The 22,251-nt window shown below is 36.6% G+C and overlaps 1 protein-coding gene, 1 long non-coding RNA gene and 1 other non-coding gene across 5 annotated transcripts; 2 read left to right on the forward strand and 1 right to left on the reverse strand.

The window, feature by feature from the left end:
• The first annotated feature begins 4,003 nt into the window (after positions 1–4,003).
• LOC112086087 lies at positions 4,004–4,111 on the forward strand. Its single transcript, XR_002899309.1, has one exon. It is a non-coding gene; the product is annotated as a small nucleolar RNA R71 (small nucleolar RNA).
• An 11,254-nt stretch (positions 4,112–15,365) lies between these two features.
• Positions 15,366–18,881, reverse strand: LOC18015345 (ERAD-associated E3 ubiquitin-protein ligase HRD1B). Of its 3 annotated transcripts, none has more exons than XM_024154829.1 (7): positions 18,342–18,881; positions 17,641–17,817; positions 17,063–17,212; positions 16,684–16,892; positions 16,344–16,503; positions 16,005–16,077; positions 15,366–15,925 (listed from the first exon to the last, which is right to left on the reverse strand). In XM_024154829.1, exons 1-7 carry the CDS (start codon positions 18,872–18,874, stop codon positions 15,842–15,844), a joined length of 1,386 nt encoding a protein of 461 aa, XP_024010597.1. In that variant the 5' UTR covers positions 18,875–18,881; the 3' UTR covers positions 15,366–15,841. The 3 variants fall into 3 exon arrangements, with proteins under 3 accessions (XP_024010597.1, XP_024010598.1, XP_024010599.1); XM_024154830.1 differs by having other exon boundaries at positions 16,344–16,497; positions 18,342–18,874; XM_024154831.1 differs by having other exon boundaries at positions 15,375–15,680; positions 18,342–18,874.
• Positions 18,882–19,518: 637 nt separating this feature from the next.
• Positions 19,519–21,901, forward strand: LOC18015346. Its single transcript, XR_002899250.1, has 2 exons — positions 19,519–20,417; positions 20,845–21,901. It is a non-coding gene; the product is annotated as an uncharacterized LOC18015346 (long non-coding RNA).
• Positions 21,902–22,251: the final 350 nt, after the last annotated feature.

Raw genomic sequence — 22,251 nt, forward strand, 5'->3', positions numbered from 1 at the left:
TCATGGATCAAGCCTGCTGAGCACATTTTATCGAGGTTTGCAACCAAAATACAAACTTTCACTTGATACAGCTAGCAATGGAGATTTTTGGGCAAAAGACGATAACCCAAGGAAGAGCTCTCATCGAAAATTTGGCTCAAGCCAATAGCAATGACTGTCCTGAATATGATCGATCAATGAAGCAAGCCGGAACAGACAACAAGGAGATAACCGAGTTGAAGAACATGGTGAGCCAGCTTCTGAAGAGCAACAATCGCCCGATCCATGCCTGTGAAACCAACAATGGCGCAGAAGATGAAGTACCTAGTGATATTGATCACATTAATCAAGCATTTGAAGAAGAAGATGTGAACTACGTAGTGTTGCGAAAGTTTTCATTAAGTATCAGCCCTAGAATGAAACAGGCGATTTTTCCATAGGAGTGGAAACCTACCTGCGGCGAGATCGTGAGTATTGACGAATCTTATGCAGCTCTTGCGTTCTCTCCCTTCCAGGGCCAGAGTGGAAACCTACTGGTCAGGGTTGCGAGAAACTGTTGGTTATGATCACGACAGTGACGTAGTCATACCGCCGTACTCTAGCTCTAGAACCCATATATTGTTATCCGTCAATCCCAATCTATCTACCTTAATGTTAAAACCGATTATGATCCCTTAGAGTTCCCAAAAGCTCAGCGTTTTAGCCATAGTTTACAATTTCCATCGATTTTTACTTGCTCTTTTAGACCTGCATTTTAATTTCCTTAGTTCGTTATTTACTTGCTTTATTTACCTTTCATGCGATATTTTACTTGCCTTATTTTTGTTTAGTTCGATATTTTACTTGTTCTACTGCCTTTCATTCGATTTCTTTACTTGCCTTTTAGGATAGATTTATTTGCTTTATTTTGCTTTAGTTTAATTCAAGAAAAACAACCAACCTTTAAAACCAATTTAGTCTAGACATAAAGTTAAAAATGGTAGAAGAATACCAGGCACACAAATCTCTGTGGATTCGATCCCTAAATACTGCAACTGATTAGCTGTGCACTTGCGGCTTTCTTTTGTTTTGTTAAGGGTAAAACTTGTTCCCTCACGTAGTTGACACTCAGCACACCACACCATCAGTCAACTTCAATACCTTTTCCAGAAATTCTGTGCCCAAGCACGATTCCGTCTCGTACCATGAAGTGACATTTTTCCCAATTTAGTACTAAGTGTTTATCTTCACATCTTTGCAGAACTTTACCAAGATTAGCCAAGCATCTTTCAAAAGAAGATCCATAGACGGAGAAATCATCCATGAATACTTCCATGAAATCCTCAATAAAGTCTGTGAAGATCGACATCATGCACCGCTGGAAGGTAGCAGGTGCATTACACAATCCAAAAGGCATACGTCTTTAAGCAAACGTGCCATATGGACAAGTGAATGTCGTTTTTTCTTGATCCTCCGGGCGAATAGGAATTTGGGAAAATCCGGAGTATCCATCAAGGAAGCAATAGTAGGGGTGATTTGCTAATCTTTCTAGCATTTGATCTATGAAGGGAAGTGGAAAATGATTTTTCCTAGTTGCTGCGTTCAGTTTCCGATAATCGATGCACATACGATGTCCAGTTACTGTTCTTGTAGCGATCATTTCATCTTTATCATTTTTAATGACAGTGACTCCTCCTTTCTTTGGAACAACATGAACTGGGCTAACCCAAGTGCTATCTGAGATAGGAAAGATTATTCCAGCTTCTAAAAGCTTCATAATCTCCTTCTTGACAACATCCATGAGATTAGGGTTCAGTCTCCTTTGACTTTCGATTGAGTTTTTAGCATTATCCTTTAGATTAATCTTGTGCATACAAAGATCTGGAGAGATTCCAGGTATGTCATCAAGCGAATATCCTAAGGCTTTTCTATGCTTTCTCAGCTCAGTCAACAGCATTGTGGTTTCTTCTTCTGTCAAACCAGAGTTTATTTTGACAGGATAAGTAGAATTTGGTCCAAGGAAGGCGTACTTAAGTCCGATGGGAAGAGGTTTAAGCTCAACTTTAGGGGCTTTAAGCTCGCTCCAAGGATCATTAATTGCTGCAGCAGTGTCTTTAGGAGGTGTAGGAATGTTTCTTTGGTCCTTAAGATCTAGATAGTTCAGAGGTTTTCTATAAGTTTAGGACTTATCAAGCATACGTGCACACTCACTCGAAATTTCTTCAGGGAAATTGCGTTCATCTTTTGCGGGTGAAAGCGTGACACTTAAAGGGTCGTCTAGAAGCAGATCTTCATAGACTTCCTCAATAATTCCGTCTAACTCATCAACCCAACAAATTTTGCCATCCAAAGTCGGTTTATCGAAACTTTTGTTCATGTCAAATTGCATAACTAGGCTGGCTAGATGAAGGTCGATTTTTCCTTCAGGAACATTGATTATGGCTCCGGCTGTAGATAGGAATGGTCGTCCAAGAATACGTGGATCCTTAGGTTCTCTTTCTAGTTCTAGAACTACAAAATCGGTGGGTATGGAACATTTTTCGATTTCTACAGGAACATCAATTAAGATACCTACAGGTTGTCTAACGGAACGATCAGCTAGTACTAAAGAAATTTTAGTGGGCTTGAAAGTGTGATGTCCTAAACGTTTTGCTACTGAAAGAGGCATCATATTTATTCTAGATCCTAAATCACAGAGGACACGTTCAAAAGCTACATCATTGATGGTGCATGAAAGTTCAAAGCTTCCAGGATCGTTTTTCTTTTAAGGGATTCGGCTTTGCAGGATAGAGCTACATTCATGGGTTATCATCATAACGCCTTCTTCAAGAGTTAAAGAATTTGTTAGAATACCCTTCATGTATTTTCTTAAAGCAGGAATCATAGCACAAGCTTCGACGAAAGGTAATCTCACATTTAATTGATCGATTAACTCTTTCAGCTTAGCTTTTTCTTTCTATTTCTTAGGGGCTCTTAAGGCTCTAGGATATGGAGGTTTAGGTTTATAGACACGATTTGGTGGAGGTGGAATTGGGTCTTCTCCGAGAATTTCCCGGGACGTATCTTCTCTTACTTCTTCTCCACCCTTTTCTCCTACCACTTCTGTTTCAACATCTTCAATCGTGATTCTTTCTCTTTCTTTTTCCTTTTCCTTACCTTTTTCCTCATCTTTGGGATCTTTAGGAAATTCAGGCTCTTTGTAAGCTAATCCACTCCTAAGTGTGATAGCTTTCACATGATCGGAGGGATCTGCTTCACTTGAGTTTTCGAAAGATTTTTCACTTGGCTCCTCTTCGGAATTTTCTATGTTTCTAGAATTATTTTTGATCATCAGGCTAAGGAGGGTGGAAAATTATTCATTGAAATCTTCTTGCATCGTTTTAGTTCAGATCTAATATCACTAATCTCTTGAGACCTAGATTTTTCAATCTCTAGAATTCTTTTGTTTATGTTTTCAGCTTCAGAAGGAGGAAAACTAGGATGTGGAACAGGATTAGATTGAATAGCCAAGATTGGTTCGGAAGATGATTTACAGTCAAACTCGGAAGACAATTTCCCGCGGTCAGAAAGCTCGTGACCGCGGTGAAACAGGTCTTGGCCGCGGTCAGCATCATCACGTCCGCGGTGAAAGCATGGTTTGCCGCGGTCCGGATGAATGGACCCGCGGTGATCAGAAACGAATGGAAAATCTTGAATTTGATAGACTTCTGCAGTGTTAACCATCCCTTGATCATAAGAATCCATTGGGTTGTCCCAGCCGTCAAAGTTACACGTATTGTGTACCTTATTTGGTTGTTGCAATCCAAGATGACTCATTAAGTGATAGAGACACTTCATAACTTCCGAAATTTTTTCTTTCTTCTCAGGAAGTGCAGAACTACCAAAGGTTACTTGATTTCGGATGATGATTGCGAAATTTTTGATGAAAATGTGAGCATCTTCTACAGATCTAGTTGAGAAGTCTCCATTACTTGCTGTATCGAAAAAGTGTCGTAACTCTGGAGTTATACCGCGATAGAAGATACCCAGCAGGTATTCCTCGGTATATCCATGGTGTGGACAATCTCTTTGGTATTCCCTAAATCTTTCCCAAGTTTCTAAAAGATCTTCATCTTCTTTTTGTTTATAAGTTTTTATCTTGTTTCTTAAGAGATTTGAACGATTTCTAGTATAAAAACGATTTAGGAAAGCAGTTCTACACGCTGCCCACATTTTTAGTGAAGCAGGTGGCAAAGATTTTAGCCATTTGCTGGCATTATCTCTCAAAGAGAATGGGAAAAGACTACACTTGTGGTAATCCCCATTTGCTGTAATGGTTGCACATAATTCTTCAAACGTCTTGATATGGTCAATCGGGTGTTCGGAATTGTAACCATGGAATTGATTTTGTTGAACTAAATGGATATAGGGTACCTTGATTTTGGTTTTGCCATCCTCTGGTAAGGCTGGTTGAATAGCTCTTCGATCTCCCATGAACTTTTCGAGTGAATTGAAACTTCCAATCAGTTCATCATCATCTTTGTGTTTGACCGATCCAATTAGCTCATTGTCATCATAAATCGGTTCTTCAAACTCATCATCAGTCAGGTCATCGTCGCTTGGATCACCATCCACACAATTTGGTGGATCACCAAGAGTCCCAGGAACTTGTTCCCGGTCTCTCATCGCAGAGAAACCTGAAAAATTCAAAAGAAAAAGTAAAAGTAAACAAGTGTTCTAATGGATTTAAGCTGGGATTCGCAACGAAACAAATCAAAGACCCCGGCAACGGCGCCAAATACTTGATTGCGATTGTAAACGGGGTTTGTTGTTTTCGTTTTACTAAGCTTTATGTTTTAAATTTATAACCCCTAAATGTCTGCAAGTGCACAGATGTGCGCTGTAGTACTTAGGGTATCGATCCACAGAGACTTAGTTGTTTCAGTACGAATTCACGGCTATGCTTAAATCAGACTAGAACTAAAAAGGTTTTGGTTTTGGGTTTTGGTTGTCACTAAATCTAAACTAGAAAGCTAAACAAGTAAAAGCAAATAAAAACGAAAGCAAGTGCAAGCAAGTAAAATCGATTAAACAAAAGCGAATGAAGGCAAGTAAATAGCAATTGAAAAGCAAATAGAATTGAAGGTTGTAAGCAATGAAAAACAAACGTTGGGGCTCAAGGGTAATTCGCAGGGATTCATGGACTAAGCTATGTCGATTTTAAACAAGTGATAAAGGTAATCAACTACGTATGTTCTAGAACTCGAGGCACGGAAGTATGAATAGCCTACTTTCGCAGCATTAAACAACTATCTCTCGCAACCCTGATCAGTAGGTTTCCACTCTGATCCTGAAAGGGAGAAGATGCAATAGCAGAACAAGACTCATCAACATTCACAACTCAACTACAGGTAGGTTTCCACTCCTATAGAATAATCGCTCGTTTCACCCTAGTTCAGACAATCAATGAAAGCTTTCGCAACATATCATATCAGATCGGCTTCTAAGTGGCCAGAAAAGAATCATGCAGTAAGATTAAAGGCAAACGAAGAACATCTAGAAGATTATAAACCCTAAATCTATCGATTCATAAGCAAAGACACATGAAATTCCCTTTGAACAATCCCTTTAAACCCAACTGGGTAACTACTCAAACATATTGTAACAAAGCATCATAGAGTATTGAAAGTGTAGGAAATTAAAGAAAAGAAGGAAGAAAAACGAAGAACAGAGTTGCAGGTGGAGGCGCGATGATTGCACTCCAGCGGTGGCTCCTTCTTCGGGATCGACGGCGGCGGCCTCTAGGGTTCCACACGAATTCTCTCTCTCTCTAAGTATGTGTTTCTATTCGTCTCCCTCTTTAGAATGACCTAAAGAGGGTATTTATAGCTTCTGGAGTGGTCCTGGACACTAAGGGCTTCAAAAATAACGAAAGAAATTCATCTGGGCTTTAATTAAGTCGTCTGGAAAGTGAACGACCAAGTTTCGCGGTCGCGGTGGCTCTACCCGCGGGAAAATGGGTGTTGGCCGCGGTCCCGGCACACGGCTCTCTTCTGGAACTGCATTTTCTGTCATTCTTGCATCGGGAGTATCTGAAGATCTAACCGTTAGATTTTCTCCAAACCAAGTGCATTAGAATGATGGTTGGATCCTCTATGCTGTCTCAAATTTTGGGGGTGATCAGACGGTGAGAAGATCTTCATCGCTTTCCATACTTCTGACGGTCTGCATTTATCCAAAATTGCTCATTTGTTCCAAATTGCATATCTTTTGCCCAAATTTCCTGTAAAGTCTTTTGAAACTCTAAACATTGAAAACACTTTAAAAACCATTGAAAACAGAGTTAAAACACCTGCATAAGACATAATTATGATCCATAAAAGTGGTCAAAATACGGTGTTATCAAGCTCTAACATATTATACTTTCCTGTCATTGCTCCGACAACCTCATCAATTTCTCTCTACGGCAGTCCCTAAACCGTGGAGCATTTCCATCCACAAGCTCTTTTGTTTCTTCTCTTTTCACCTCAAAAAGCCCATCACCACCTAAAGGCCCGAGTCGATTCCACCTTTCTCAGGAATGCTTGGCCCATTTTCCTTCTTTTTTTTTTCCGAAATCTTTCTTCTCCCTGATTAGCCACTTTGTGGACTCTTTTATTGTTTTCTGACTTGAGCGTCGGAGAGCCTTCGGAAAACACACTCCTATCGTGTTTTCCAGGCTTTCACGTGCTTTCTGATTTTGCAGGAGACTTGCCCTGCAGAGGACTAAAATCTCTTAAACAGTTTGGCGCTAGAAGAAGGGGGGCAACACTCTCAAGATAGAAAACTAAAAGTGAAGATGACTACCGAGGAAGAAACCATGGAAGTCGAGATATGGCCGGACCAGCCTGAGGGGAAGTTAAGGCTGGAGGCAAAACTTGACCCCCAAGGCCCGGGAAGATATCATGCGGTTCCTGTCCCAGCACCGAGACTGTTTCGCATGGAATCAAGAAGATATGTTGAGGGTGAACCCCGAGGTGATAACTCATAAACTAGCCGTAGATCCCACATTTCCCCCTGTACAGCATAAAAGAAGGTAGTTAGCTTAGGTCATATTAGACCGTGAGTCCAATATGAATCCTAATTTGACCCAGGAGGGCCATGCCTGTAAAAAAGTCTTGGATGCTACGTGCTAGCACGCAGTTCATTCATGTAAAAAGGAACGAATTTATCCACAATAATATATATATATATAGAAGAGCCAAATGATCGATCCAATCTTTTGAGGAAAAAAAATTTATATATACTTAATGTATATGGATATATAGATAATTTATTTTTATGATTTATAAAATTATACAAACTAAAAAAATAATAATGTACTATTTAACTATATTCTAAAATGTTGAATATATGATTTATTAAAAAAATGAACCATCTAGAGACTGACATATGTCACATGAGAGAAGTCCTCAAAAGGTTCTCAAAAGTTCTCATTTGAAAACCGATCTTTAGCATTTTTTTTGTTGAAGTTATTTTTTTTATAATTTTTAATACCTTATTAAATTGAGATACTTATTAAGATATCCCCAATGAGAATACTCTAACCATCAAATTAAATTTCAAGTTTTCACAGCAAAAAAAAATGATTAGTAATATTCATTTTCTGAAAAAATAGGAAAAATACCAAAACATAGCTCAAATATTTAATTTTTGCCAGAAAACTACACGAACTTTTTTGTTTTCAAAACCCTACGCAAACCCATAAAAATAATCAAAATTTTTATGATTCCAGTTTTCCCTCTTTGATTTTACAGCCATAAACGGCATAATCAAAATTGTTAACTAATATTAATTTTAATTAGAATAATTCTGTAAAAACTGGAATCATAAAAATTCTGTAAATAATATCTCGCTGCATCAAATAATTAGAAAAGTGATTAGCATCATAAAAGTGAATTAGTGATCTAGAGCTAAAGTTAAGCTAATAATTATTGGTTTTAACATCTTAGATCACATTTAGATTTACCCACAATCAATGATCTCACCTAATGATTCATCTTTTTATTATTGTTAATTGCTTGTTTATTAACTGTTTAGCTTGTGTGCTTGTTTAATTAATTTGTTTTCTTAATTTGAATCATTTAAGTTGTTAGACAAAACCTTTCATCTTAATTTGTTTAACTTAAGTAATTTATTGCATTCTTAGGGTAGTTTTGGCTTACTTGGATTGATCCCCAAATACTACAATGGCTAGGTATTTGGGTAATTGATAAGTGATATCAATTTATCCATTATCATATATATAATTTGTTATTCTCAAAATATATTGTTTAAAACAGTCTCTATATTATTATTTGAGTAGACATTTCATAAATGAACCTTTATTTGTAAGATATTACAGAATATTTTACATAAATAAACATTTATTTATAAGATATTACATAAATAAACCTTTACTTAGAAGATATTACTTAAACAAACTTTACAAATATAGAAAGCTCAATTAAATATATGGATATAAATCAAAAGTATATTTAGTTTCTTTACTTATTAAAATATTAAAATATATTCTATTATTTTAAATAATAATCAATCCATATATATGAAAAAATTAATTTTTGCAATATTTTTCATTTGTATTTTCATTATTATTTAGTATCATTTTCGAAAATCAGTTCAATAATTTATATAAAAAATGAAATTATGTTTTCAAAATTTAAATTATTTTTTTTTAACGGGTTGGCCAAAAAATAGTTTAGTAAATTGTAAAATATATTAAGTAGACGGCTTTTTCTATTTTGACAATCTTATATATAATCATTGTTAACACATATTATATAAGTTATTAACTAAAAATGATAGCTTGATCTCTAATAAAATATTCACAATTAAATTTTTTATTTTATGTATATATATATATATTAGATTTTAATCCATGTTGATATGTATATAAGTATATATATATATATATTAATATCATATCACTTTCATATTTAAAAAAGATATTAATAATTAAACCGCATAATAATATATATACAAGTAAATATCGGTTGTGTGATATTTATATATGTATTGTTATCTAATTGTCACCGATTTTATTTATTTATATTTTTTTGGTAAAGAACATTTACCACCAATTTAATTTAACAAAAAATTAAATTAAATTTAAAGATAATTAAAAAAACATTACCTGTTTTTCTTTGCTGATGAAACTTTGTCCTCTGTTTTTCCTTGATCCGCAGCTAGGCCAACAAATGGTGGTGGCTCATTTAGACTCTTGTGTTTTGGATCAAAAGTGCTGGTTTCGTGGCCTATTTTTTCCTCCCAGTCATGTGCTGTTCCTGCATCAATAACCTCTGGCAAAGACAAGTGCATCAATCTTGAACTGAAAATCTCAAAACTAGGCTGAACAAAGCAAGTATTAAATTCGTTTGAATTCAATTTCTGTTCAGGTGTAGCAATTTTAATTACTTTTCTTTCAGGGCAAGTTGCAGCAAAATGTCATCTCTTATGACACCTATAACATGTTGGATCTTTTAAATTTAGAGAGTTAGAGGACTTACCTTGAGCTGGTGTGTCTTGCGGTTCAAGTAAGGGTGATGGGATAGGCTTTTGTTGAATCTCCTTTACTAGAACTGGTTGCTTAGCCTCTGGTTCTTTCTTCAAAGCGTTTGAAAATACTTTTCTTGGTTCAAGGCAGCTAGGTTGCTTGTGCTCACCAAAAGGTTGGGGTTTTGGTGTTGACATCACACTCTTTGGCGTTGCTTGGTACATAGGCTTTGTGGTGATGTGTCTTCGTGTTTGGTGCTTCTTCACGAAATCTCTATACATCCTTGCCTTGAGATCTCCCCAATTAAGGACTGGGTTGGTGTAACACGTCCTTGCTCTGTCTTGTACCCACCATTGGTAAGCTTTACTAACCAACGTATCAAGAGCATAAGATAGCTTCTCTTCTTTGGGGATATTGTGAGACTTTAACCACTGCTTCATATTTGTTTCCCATCGTAGATACTCTTCTGGTTCTTTGCTAAAACCTGAGAAAGTGAGAGAACGAGACTTGTAATCTTCATTATAACCTTTATCTAGAGATAACCTGAATTTTGTCTTGTAGGTGCGGGTGGAGTTGGCTTGCAATGGGTCTAGCTTGACGCCTTGGTTCATCTTGCCTCCTGTTGTCGTTGTAGTTCTTGATTCTCTCCATGCTAGGGGATTACGTCTACCACCTGAAAATCCACGAAACTGAGACCTATTATAATCAAAATCATAAGTCACTACAGGTTCGGATTTGTGTGGGGTTTGATAAGTGAAACTCCATGTGTTGTCAGGTGCCTTTGGTGCAATCTCTTGGCAGCCTTGCTCATCCTCGAAATCCAATTATGGATAATCATCTTCATGCCATGGTTCTCTTTCATGTTCAGCTTCGTTGGAGCTTATGTCTTCATTCAAACTATCCTCTTGGCTCCCATCAGAATCGTATGTATAGAATTCTTCTTTCTCCATGTAATAAGACTCCATTGTTTCTCTATGTCGTGGTCTTGAAAGTTTAAAGAGAACGACACAAGAGATGAATCAAAAGCATATCAACAAATATGGGAGAAAAAAATTTAAGACAAAATTAAATGGAAAATTTCTCTTTTTTTTTTTTTAAATAGCTTTTCTTTTTATGAAAACTTGAAACTTAATAAAACTGAAGCAAATTAAACAAGAACGAAAGCAAGAAAAAAATCATTATTTTGATTTTCGATTTATAGGAAGAAAACAAATAAAAACAGAAAATTGAAAGAGATAAATTTTGCAAAAATAAGAAAATGGCAAAAATGAGTTTTCTTTCTTTTTTTTTGTTGTAAAAATGGAAATAATACAAAAACTAAAAATAAAGAGAAATCAATAAAAACAAATATTTTTGTGGATTTTCTTTTTATGAAACGAAATTAAATAAAACAAATAAATAATTTTTCTTTGGTTTTTGTGTTTATAAAAGAAATCAAATAACAAAAACAATGAAAACAAAACTGAAACAAGTTTTTTATGGGTTTAAAATTTTATGATGAAACAAAAACTGAAATAACAAAAAGCAAAAGATAAGAACAAAAGCACCTTGATAGGAACTTGTGCTCTGATACCAAATGATATAAGACTGGAATCACACCAAGTCTTATAATTCACAAGGTTGTCAAAGACAACAAGCTTTGTTGGCGGAAGGTGGAATAGATGGTAGAGATGGCGCGATGATAGGATGATTGACTCACTCAATCTGTTGATGATAGACTCTCTCTATCAAGTGATCGAACAAACTACTTGAATCACACAAATAGTTTAATCCAAGAATTCTAATGAACAATGTGAATCACACACAATATTCAAAAGAAACAACTCTTGCAAAGAACTCTCTTTGAAGAAAAAACGAAAATGCTTTATTACTTTAAGATTGAATGGTGATTTGTACAAATGATATAATGAGCTTTATATAAAGCTCTTACAACGTTCTATAGTCTAAAAAGAAGAAAAGAAATCTTAGCAATAAGAGAATATAGCCGTTGGAGCTATTATGGCGAGAATCGGCCAAAATAGAGGAAGTGATGTAGCCTTTGTATCTGGACGGTTTGAGGGGATAGGTGAGCTTCTCTGGCACATTAGTTTCTTCATAAAACACGTCCAAGTCGTAGCATTCAAGAGAAAAGAGCCGTTGGTGAGATATTCCTCCAAGTGTGAATGCTTCCGAAAAAGGAAAGTGTACAAATATGAGGATCCGCCTGATCCTGTGGTTTCTGGAGCATGGTAAGACATTTGTAGACTCCTCTACATGTATAAGAAACTCTCCTGGTCGCCAAAATCGGGTTTGTAAGAGATTGAACCGGTCAGTCTTCATTCTTTCCTTAAACGGCTCCGGTTGGCTTAATTGAGAACTCAATTGGATCCGCCTGATCCAATGCATGTTGGTGCACCTTAGGATGTTGTAGAAAGCTTCTAGAAGTAACTCAGAGTCTCCTGGGCGCCACTGATATGTTTGAAGTCTCCAAAACCCGGAAGGTTCCAAATAAGGCAAGCCGGGAATCCTCTGGTTTAGAAATTGAATAACTTTCCAACCAAAACCGGTCTCGGTATGATTCCATTTCTCCTGGATTCTCTGATGAATGAAGAATCCAAAACAAGCGGGTTCATAGCTTGATTCGTCCTTGTTTGGTCGGAATTCTTTGATCAAGGCGCAAATGTCCAAATCGGGTTTATTGGAGATAACCCGGTTTGTAAGCTGAATAACTCTTATGTTTGAACTCTAATTGGACTGATTCCATTTCCCCGCGTGCCTATGCTGGATCCAGATTGCATAGAAAGTGGTTTCATGTATTATATCCTTCTGGTTTGGTTGGAGGGATTCAATAAGTGGTCGTATGTCTCCATCGGATCCTTTGAAGATCTGCCTGAGTGTATCTTCAATATCTTCTTCATGTGGAAGGCTTTTGGGATGATTCTTCTTCGTGGTATGCTCTAGACGTGATGAGTAAATATCCCAAATGTTTGTTGAGCTGGAACGGTCAGTATTGGTCTTCATTTGTGCTGAACAAAGCTCACATGTCTCCTTAGCTCGTCTTGGCTCCATGTTCTCATCTCCTTGTTCCTTGATTCCTTGCTTCAGGTCTGATGATGACTTGATGTCCTCATCATATCCTCCCTCTTCAAGAAGTTTTGTCCTCAAAACTTGTTTACCTGCACATAGATAAGTCAAGTTAGTACCTTGAATTGTTTGAGGGTTCAGAGAAATACCTTCACTCATTGTGCGGGTGTAGCTTGGGCATGGTCGGTGTTGGGCATCTGGTTGTTCTTCTTTGATCAGAAAAGAAGCAATGACACCTCTCCAATTTTTGTTGCCGACTTCTTTGGGCAGCAAGTCGTTCACTTTGGTGAAATCCCCTTTTTCACACGTCATGTGTCCATTGAACCTTTGCAAATTAGAGTTTTGTTGATTCTTTCCTGTACCTTCAATTTCCTTGACACTTTTGACAAAGAACAAGTGTGTTATAGCAGTCATGGTATTACTAGAAACATAGAAACGTGATTCAGGTTGGATCATTTCATTAACTTTATGTGAAACCACAAGTGGCTCATAGTTTTGTGGTTCAATATAAGAAACGGTTTCTTTAATATTCTCACAGTTTTCTGGCTTTAGCAGATTCTTTAGCACAGACTTCAAATCATCAGAAATAAATGAGGGAAACGTGCTACTTACCAGATCAGAAGTCTCGGTATGTTCTATTTCTTTTGTTGACACGATATTTGGATTCAATGTAGGATCTGGTGGCTCCTCTTGGATGGGAGTGAAGCTAGTGACAACTTCATCTTTCTCAGGGTCAGTCTGATATAATTTAACCTCGTGTTGCTCCTGTAATGGTCAGTATTGGATGGGAGTGAAGCTAGTGACAACTTCATCTTTCTCAGGGTCAGTCTGATATAATTTAACCTCGTGTTGCTCCTGTAATGCTGGATCCAGATGGCATAGAAAGTGGTTTCATGTATTATATCCTTCTGGTTTGGTTGGAGGGATTCAATAAGTGGTCGTATGTCTCCATCGGATCCTTTGAAGATCTGCCTGAGTGTATCTTCAATATCTTCTTCATGTGGAAGGCTTTTGGGATGATTCTTCTTCGTGGTATGCTCTAGACGTGATGAGTAAATATCCCAAATGTTTGTTGAGCTGGAACGGTCAGTATTGGTCTTCATTTGTGCTGAACAAAGCTCACATGTCTCCTTAGTTCGTCTTGGCTCCATGTTCTCATCTCCTTGTTCCTTGATTCCTTGCTTCAGGTCTGATGATGACTTGATGTCCTCATCATTACCCAGCATAATATGCGGGTTAATTCCTAGTAATAATTTAAAAACTGAAACAAATCCAAAGAGACTAGGCTAACCATAAATCATAACTAATTTACCTTTTACTACCTTCTACTTTATCTCTAGATTCTGTTACTATGTCACTAGGTTCCAAACGCATTTTCAAAACAAATTTCTTATCCTCGTAACATTATCTTTTATGTGTTTTCGTGATTTGTCTGCGGTTGTCTAGTTAAAAACCTTCATAAGAAAACTCCAATTAAAACTTAAGTAAAAATATTACAATTGCACAAACTTTTCTCAAATGACCATAACAACATTTTATTGGTCTCGATCCAAGATTAAGACCTGTTTCGAACATCAAGGCAATGAGAGATTGTCAAACGCAAATATAATTGAATTCTTGTATATATGATAAGAGCCTTCCATCCTATTGCTCTTATATTTAGCCACTGTTCGTTTTTGCATCTAGACGCTGCATCTAGATGTAAATGTTCAAATGTTGTTCGTTTGGACACTTTAGAACTAATATCTGGATATTGAATCTGAATGCAAATGCTCAAATATAGATATTTGAGATAATGAAAAATGTAGTCTAGATGTATATTTAGCATCTCAAAACCAAAAGACTAAAATATCATTCATTATAATATATTCATAATTATCCTTAAAAAATTATTTTTTAGTTAAAAAATAATTTCTTATCAAAACAAAAAAATTGCTCTAAAACCGCAAAATCTTATTTTTTTCAAAATCTTGATTTCCTGCAAAAGTCGCAAAATCACGTTTTCCGCTAAAAATGCAAAATCTCAATTTTTACTAAAAACTCAAAATCTCGATTTTCCGTTAAAACGCAAAATTTCGATTTTCCACAAACATCACAAAATCTCAATTTCTCGCTAAAACACAAATCTCGATTTTCCGTAAAAAAACAAAAAAAAAACTTGATTTCCCGCAAAAATGTTAATTCTCGGTTTATCGCCAAAAACAAAACTTTCGATTTTTCGCTAAAAACAAAAAATCTTGGTTTCTCGCCAAAAACGGAAAATCTCGATTTTTCGCCAAAACGAAAAAATCTCGGTTTTTCGCCAAAAACGCAAAATCTTGATTTCCCTAAAAAAATACAAAATCTTGATTTCTCGCAAAAACAAAAAAAATCTCGGTTTTTCGCCAAAACGCAAAATCTCGATTTCGCGCCAAAAACGCAAAATCTAGATTTCTCACCAAAAACACAAAATTTTCCCCAATAACAAAAATCTTGGTTTCCCGCGAAAATATAAAATTTTGTTTTCCGCCAAAAACAAAAAATCTTGATTTCCCACTAAAAAAGAAAAATCTCGATTTTCTGCCAAAAATTCAAAAACTCGATTTTCTGTCAAAAACGCAATATCTTGTTTCTATCAAAAATTCAAATTTCAGTAAAAAAGTTTCCCGACAAATATGCAAAAACATGTTTTGCTGCAAAAAATGCAAAATTATTTTTTTCATGTATTTTTAAAACTTAATTTGATAAAAATATTACTTATTAAAAAATAATAATTCAAAAGTATGTCCTTTTTAATTATTTGATATATTTTGCATCCAACTATTTTTTCACAAACGAACAATTATTTTTTCACAAACGAACAATTTTATATCTAAACATAGCATCTTGATACAAAACCTAGTTTCCAAAATGATGCAGCATCTAGATCAGAGCTGATCTAGATACAAATATCTAGATGCAGCATCTAGATAAAAAAACGAACAGGCCTTAGTAAAATGATCGTTTCTCTGGGTACCCACTATTTCCAGATCGAATACAGGCTAGCTTAAATATATATTGGAAGGAAATACTTAAAGAAAAGCTAATATCGAGACAATTGTTGTTGGGCTTGTTACGTCTGTTCCACGCTCTCTTGAGACCCCCCAACATGTACATTTTGAAATCCTCGCTAGAAAAACCATCAAAGCAAAACCATAAATACCCTAAAATAGATTCTGAGGTTCACTCTGGTTTCTCTTTTTACCCTAAAATCCTAAAATACAGGTTAGATTGTATCTTTTTGTTTACGTGATGACCTCTAATAAGACCACCACATTTTGCTTTGATGGTTTAATCTGCAGTTTCCGCAACCGACTTTCCTTTCGTATCTACAGTTGCCGAATTTTGGAGTAGCCGAAGTTGGTTTTGTAACACCTACCCAGAAAAGCAATATGATAGAAACTCTTGGGACGTTAACGAAAAAGGGTTATTTTTGTTCAAAATATCAACGTACCTCGATTTCGGACTCAAGAAATCTCTTCTGAGCTTCTAGCTCTGTCTGTGGAAGCAATGAATAACCTTGAGACCTTCATATGTTCAGTCTTAGTGTTAGTTCTTTCTCTACCATCATATACTGGATGATGACAGAAGTTACAGAAAAGAAAAATCTTACACAAGCTAAGTCCCGAGCTAACATGATATATTCAAGACAACATATGGAAATATCCGGGTGAATTAAAAGAGATCGTAAAACTGGCACGTATAGCTAAAACTAGGAGACTCTAAAGAAACTAACTAAAATCGTGTTGAATCTTTTGGTGATGCAGACTATGTACTATTTTTTCACACATACCATACTAGTGGGTTTGCAGATGATGGATAAACAACGGATCTCCCATATATGGACGCTGCAGAAGCAGCAGCTCGAAACCTAGCCTCGTGCCTGCTCATATTCTCACTAGCAGCAGCAGCTTCAGAAAAACCCTGCCCATCTGAACTTGAAGTACCTGTTCCTAATCAAACCGTAGAGCATCATTTGTCTCAATGATCTCAAAATTGAAAAGATTCACCTTCTGAACATGTTAAGTACAGATGTCATTTTCCATACCAAAACCTCAGGAAACAAATAAAACTGAGAGAGTCCAAATTAATACAATTCATTATGAAATATGTATAAATAGCAAGATCAGTACCCTGCTGCAGGGATTCTTGGTGTGGTCCACGGTTTCCAGAAGCTGACGATGTAGCATTCTCAGCTGGTACAACCAGCGCTCTGCAAGTGGGACATGTGTTCTGTCGTTCCAACCATGACCGAAGACATTGCACATGAAAGAGATGGCCACATATTAATTTCTTCGCTGAGGTCATTTCTTCACGGCATATGATACAGGTCGGGTCAATTCTGCAAATCCCACATAAAGATTAACAATGATATATAACCATAACGAAGTCAAGAATAAGCATGTCATCAAAAGAAAAAAAAAAAGTTAAGAAAAAGTAGTTTCAAATGGCTTGTAAGATATTTAGAATAGTTGAAAACATAAAAATCTTTAGGGAATTTCTCGAACTTACGCGCTAAGTTCATCGGGAGTTGCATCAGGAAACCGATCATTCATATTAGAAGTGAGTTTACGATACCGGAGGTAATCAGTCACACGAATCTTGAAGTTTCTGAATGTTTCGTAGAGCTCCCGTATTAGATGAAGGGGAAGGCCATAGTTCCTATGCAACAAAGGTGATGCTCGAATTAGGATATCATACCAAAAATGTCATCAAAGCCATCACGTCTATGGATTGAGTACACAGAATACACAGAATAATTGCGTAAAGATTGACAAAAATTCTCAGGTCTATGGATTGAGTAGAACTATTGTTTTGGCTTTCTGGCTGCTTATTGTTTCTTATTTATGGTTCTCATCGTCTACTAGTAAAAACATATGAAGAACTAATGTCATCAAGAGAAGACGTATAGAAGTGCATAAATGTAAAGATATAGTTGTGAAAGTATCCAGCTCAAAATAACTGTAGAGAGATAAGGCGATTATGAGTGGTGATATAATAACTTCAGCATGTTAATTAGTCAGGATTCAATTGCCTTATAACATCTAATTTTTGGAGCAAAGAAAGACGGGAATGGACTAAAAACTTACATGAATATCATAAGGAAGAAGCAAAGATACATGGAAAGGTGAAGCAAGTCACGGACAAGCTCCAGATAGAAAGTGTATACTGGTTTTCCTTCCCATCGACCTTCCTTGAGCATATCAGTGACATAAAAGGTATACTTCACAATCAAAGAGATAGTTGTTGTTGCCAGAATCATATACCTGAAACATAAAATTATCAATTAGGCTGTACGATGCAAAGTTCACTAAGACTTAGTTGTACGAACAAAGTCCTAAACAGGCGGGGACTATCACATGGTTTCCAATGGCATATTCACAGATGGATACATAGCTAAACTTCATTAAATATCAACAAAGGTAATATTATGAAAAAAATATCCGCCACACACAGTTCTACTTGTTACTTGTATGAAGCATATTTGAAACATAGCAGCTATTCATATATAGGTCTACAATGAAATCTAAACCAATAGGTAAGTTATCCTCGGCAAAAAAATTCTTGGCAGATAAAATTTAATAAAGACCCTTCTCATATGCAACTCAGCAATGTCAAATTCACAAGTTTTGGCAGACGCAAAAAAAACTTTCAAACATTTTCAAAACTCAGCTCCAATTGTTTGCAATCAAAAGAGCCTAACGCTCCACTTTACAGGATTCCTAGCCTGTCTTAATAACATCAACCCCCAACAAAACTAGTTGATTCCATGAAATTCAAAGAAACTTACTCAAACGTGAAGAACACCGACATTGAAGCTTTCCGTGACTGAATCAATTGCCGTATAGAACTATACGTAAGGAGGCCATCCAAGACGAGAAGGAACACCATGAATGAAACAATACGAACATGAGAGAGTAAAGTCACAGAAGGAGTAGTCTCTATATACTCTAATCTCTTCTGACCCATCCAATGCAAACCCTTGATCAACAAAAGAGTCACAACCAAAGAGAGAAACCCAACAGAGAAGTCCTGTCGAAATATAGTGACGGCAAAGAGAATCTCCATGATTTCTCTCCACGCTTGCTCATTCAAACGTTCCACCTCAGCTTCTCTAAGAGAACCAAGAAACACAAGTTTCACCAGATTCCATAAGCTAAACATTAGAACCAAACCCATGTTGAGTAGAAGCACCAAACTGATCTTCGACGTCGATAGATACACAGTCGCAGGGTAAAATTGACCACGGCTGCTAAAAGCATGGTAAATCACAGCTAATGTTGCGAGGGAACTAAGGCCCGCGTAAACACTAAGCCGAATCATTTTCCTTAAGCTGCTTCACAATACAGGGGAAACAAAAAAAAATTCAGATTTTAAAATCGCATTCGAAGATTTAAAATAGGAGAATCTGATTGTGCATGCAACTACAAAACCCGAATCCAAGAAATTCCAGTATTTAGTTCTCATCGTTAAAAAAATTGAGAGCTCGATCAAAGACAAAGATTAGGGAAGGAAAAACATACAGGAAGAGAATCAGAAGCGATCAGGGAGAGGTTGATATCGGAGTCGTCTAAGCGTCAAAGAAGACTCAAGTCTTAAGCTCTCATTAGGAAATGAGAAATCACGAGCCAAGAGGACGAAGAAGCGCTTGCTTTAGGAGAAAGAAGAGAGAGACAAATGACATGCTTTCCCCTTTAACTCTCTCTGAAACTCATCTGCGTAGGCTAAACCATTCTGATTATGACACGTGTTTGTAGGTGTTGTTGTACATGGGCCTGAGAAATTTGGAATCTTAGAGCATATTATCGCGGTTTCGTCCCGCGTTTCTTATGCAACTAAAAAAAAAAATCAAAAACACAGAAATAAATGAAAATTGGTTTCTTATCTGGGGCCGATTAAAACCGTTTCTTCTTGAAACGTGGCACGGTTTCATTAGATTAAAAAAAAGAGAGAAATGAAGTTCTTTCTTTCTCATTTCAGTCTTCGATGAAACCCATCCTCCTTCGACAATTCTTCTCCTCCGACGAAGAAAAAGGCTCCTCCTCCGAAGAAGAAAAAAGGCTCCAGCAAAGCTCCTCTCCGTCACATGCATGGATTCTCCGATTCGTCTTCCTGGAGTCAAAGGTCGGTGGAGACATCGGTGAATCGGTGGAGACGTCGGTGAATCGGTGGAGACGTCGGTGAATCCTCTCCTCCTTCGATGATTCCTCTCCAACCGATCTATGTTTCCGCCGGTTGCATGTGTCATTCGGGCTCATCATGGCGATGTCTCTCCAATTATATTCGGCTCCTCTCCTTGCTCCCTGAAGGCGACGGTGGATTCATCAACGAAGGTAAACTAAGTCTAAACTTGGTTTTTTTAATTGATTGCATTTGATAGTTCTATGTGTTTGATTATATTAATCAAAGAATATGATGGGTTAATAATTGTTGATCGATGTGTGTACATGAGTTTAGTTGATATTGGTGTTTGTTTGGCTTTAGATGATCGATGTGTGTAGATGTGTTGATCGATGTGTGTAGATGATTTTGGTTAAAGATCGATATGTGTAGATGTGTTTGTTGATATTGGTTGATGTGTGTAGATGATTTTGTTTCCTGAATTTGGTTAAAGATCCTCATGTATAGATGTATTTGTACATTGATTAATCAGTATATATGTGTGTGTTGATATTAGTTTGTTTGTTAGTTTGGTACTTGTTAGTTTGATCATTTGGGGTTATCTAAAAGTGGATGAATCCTTTGTAACTTGTTTCTTTTATGTCTTTGGTCTTTGTTTACATGAGCTGGTGCTCGGCGGATTGCAATGGAAACAGCTTGCTTGGTCGTCGACATGAGTTGGAGTCAAGGCTGAGACTTAGTTAAGGTCAGTGTTCAACTCAGTTTGGTTAGCTCATAAATGTATAGTTAGTAATAGATAATGGTTTGGTTAGATATTAAATGAAATGTTGATGAATGCTTTGTTAGGGGTTAGATATATGTCTAATCTAGGTGGTTAGTTTGTGTATTCAATGTTCATTCTTGAATGAATGAACTCTTTTTGACAGTAAATAAGGCAGATGCTTCTCATCTGCTTTTGCTTCTTTCTACTTCTCCTCTGAACTTCTTCTTCGTGTGTCCTTCTCCTTGTCAACTTCTCAGCTTCTTCTTACATTTGTTTTCTTGTCCTGCTTTCACTTCTATCACTTTAACCCTTCACCGTGTACTACTATTACTTCTTCTTCTTCTCATCTGAACTTCATCTCATCTGCTTCTTCTTTTCTTATTTTACTCTTTCATTCCATTCCTTCCAGGCGATATGGATTTCAATTCAACAAACCCTTACTCACAGACACCCAACTTCATTGACCTCCTTAACAGCCAACAAGATGGTGCATTTTGCGGTTTAGCCTCCAGCCTCGGTGAAGAGCCTGCATTTGCTTCTAGTCCAGGTGATGCTTCCCCTGCACAACGAAAATAAAGGAGAACCTGGACTCCAGCGGATGACATCCTTCTTATCAGCTCTTGGTTGAACACTTCAAAAGACCCCATTGTTGGAAATGAACAAAGGTCTGTGGCTTTCTGGAAAAGAATTGCTGCTTATTTTGGAAGCTATTCAAATGGTGATAAATGGGAAGCTGCTTCTGCGATCCAGTGTAAACAGAGATGGCAGAAGATTAATGACTTGGTCTCCAAGTTTTGTGGTGCTTATGAGTCGACAACTAGAGAGAGAGCATCTGGGATGAATGAGAATGATATTCTGAAAAATGGCACATGAAATATTCTTCACTCTGTACAAGAAGAAATTCACCTTGGAACATGCATGGAAAGAGCTCAAGAATGACCAGAAATGGTGTGATCTATCAAATAGTAAGAAGGTTGGAAGCTCAAAAAGAAAAAAGGTTGATGGTGGTGAGCAATCTGCAGAAGAAAACAATGGAAACAGCAGACCTATAGGAGTCAAGGCTTCAAAAGCAAAGGGAAAGAAGAGCATTGAAGTGATGAAGGTTCCAATGGCTGAGTTCCAAACAATGTGGGAAATAAAGGAGAAGGACAATGCTCATAAAGAAAAGATGACTAAGCTGGCACTACTTCAATGTCTCCTTGGGAAAAAAGAAACCCTTACTGATTATGAAGAAGATATGAAGAAGAAGCTGATAAGCGAACTGATTTGAACCTCTGTTTGATGTGAACTTGTTGTTATTTTAACTTAGTATTTGTATTTCTGTTTAAGCATGATCGGTTATGTCTTTTGTGTTGATCGTTGTGAACTTGTTCATTGTGTTTTCGTGGTGGCTTTTGTTGTGAACTTCTTGTTGTTTAAGTTAGTATTTGTTGTAAGATCTTTTAACATGATCGGTTAACTTGCAAATCAAGTGTTTTTTTTGTTCTTGTAACAAGTTTAAGCTTAAGCATGGTCGGTTATGTCTTTGGTGTTTGGTTACAAGTTTATGTATTTGCAAGTTGTGTTTTTTTAAAAAAAATTTGAAAGAAACTTGTTATTGTTGTTATATTTTTTATAATGCTCGGTTGTGGTTGTGATTCATTTACGTGTTTATGTTGTCTTTTAGTTTCAGGTCGGCACATAATTACAATGGTGGTGGGCACAAGAACACAAATAATAGTCACAAGCAATTTGTCATGTTGTTCGTGTCTTTTTAAAACTGTATTTTGTGTCATTTGACACCACATGTTGGATTCTATGTTCAGCACCACTAGTT

The sequence above is a fragment of the Eutrema salsugineum genome, unplaced genomic scaffold (assembly GCF_000478725.1).
Source record: "Eutrema salsugineum unplaced genomic scaffold, Eutsalg1_0 scaffold_24, whole genome shotgun sequence".
Classification (NCBI taxonomy): domain Eukaryota; kingdom Viridiplantae; phylum Streptophyta; class Magnoliopsida; order Brassicales; family Brassicaceae; genus Eutrema; species Eutrema salsugineum.

What these genes read in the sequence shown, in the direction of transcription:
- LOC18015345 (XM_024154829.1), bottom strand. Translation starts at nt 18,874, where the DNA reads ATGATTCGGCTTAGTGTTTACGCGGGCCTTAGTTCCCTCGCAACATTA. An exon ending in TCGGTGTTCTTCACGTTTGA is followed by an intron (nt 17,818 to 18,341) that starts GTAAGTTTCTTT and finishes TTTATGTTTCAG; the next exon opens with GTATATGATTCTGGCAACAA. An exon ending in TTCTTGAGTCCGAAATCGAG is followed by an intron (nt 15,926 to 16,004) that starts GTACGTTGATAT and finishes TTTTCTGGGTAG; the next exon opens with GTGTTACAAAACCAACTTCG.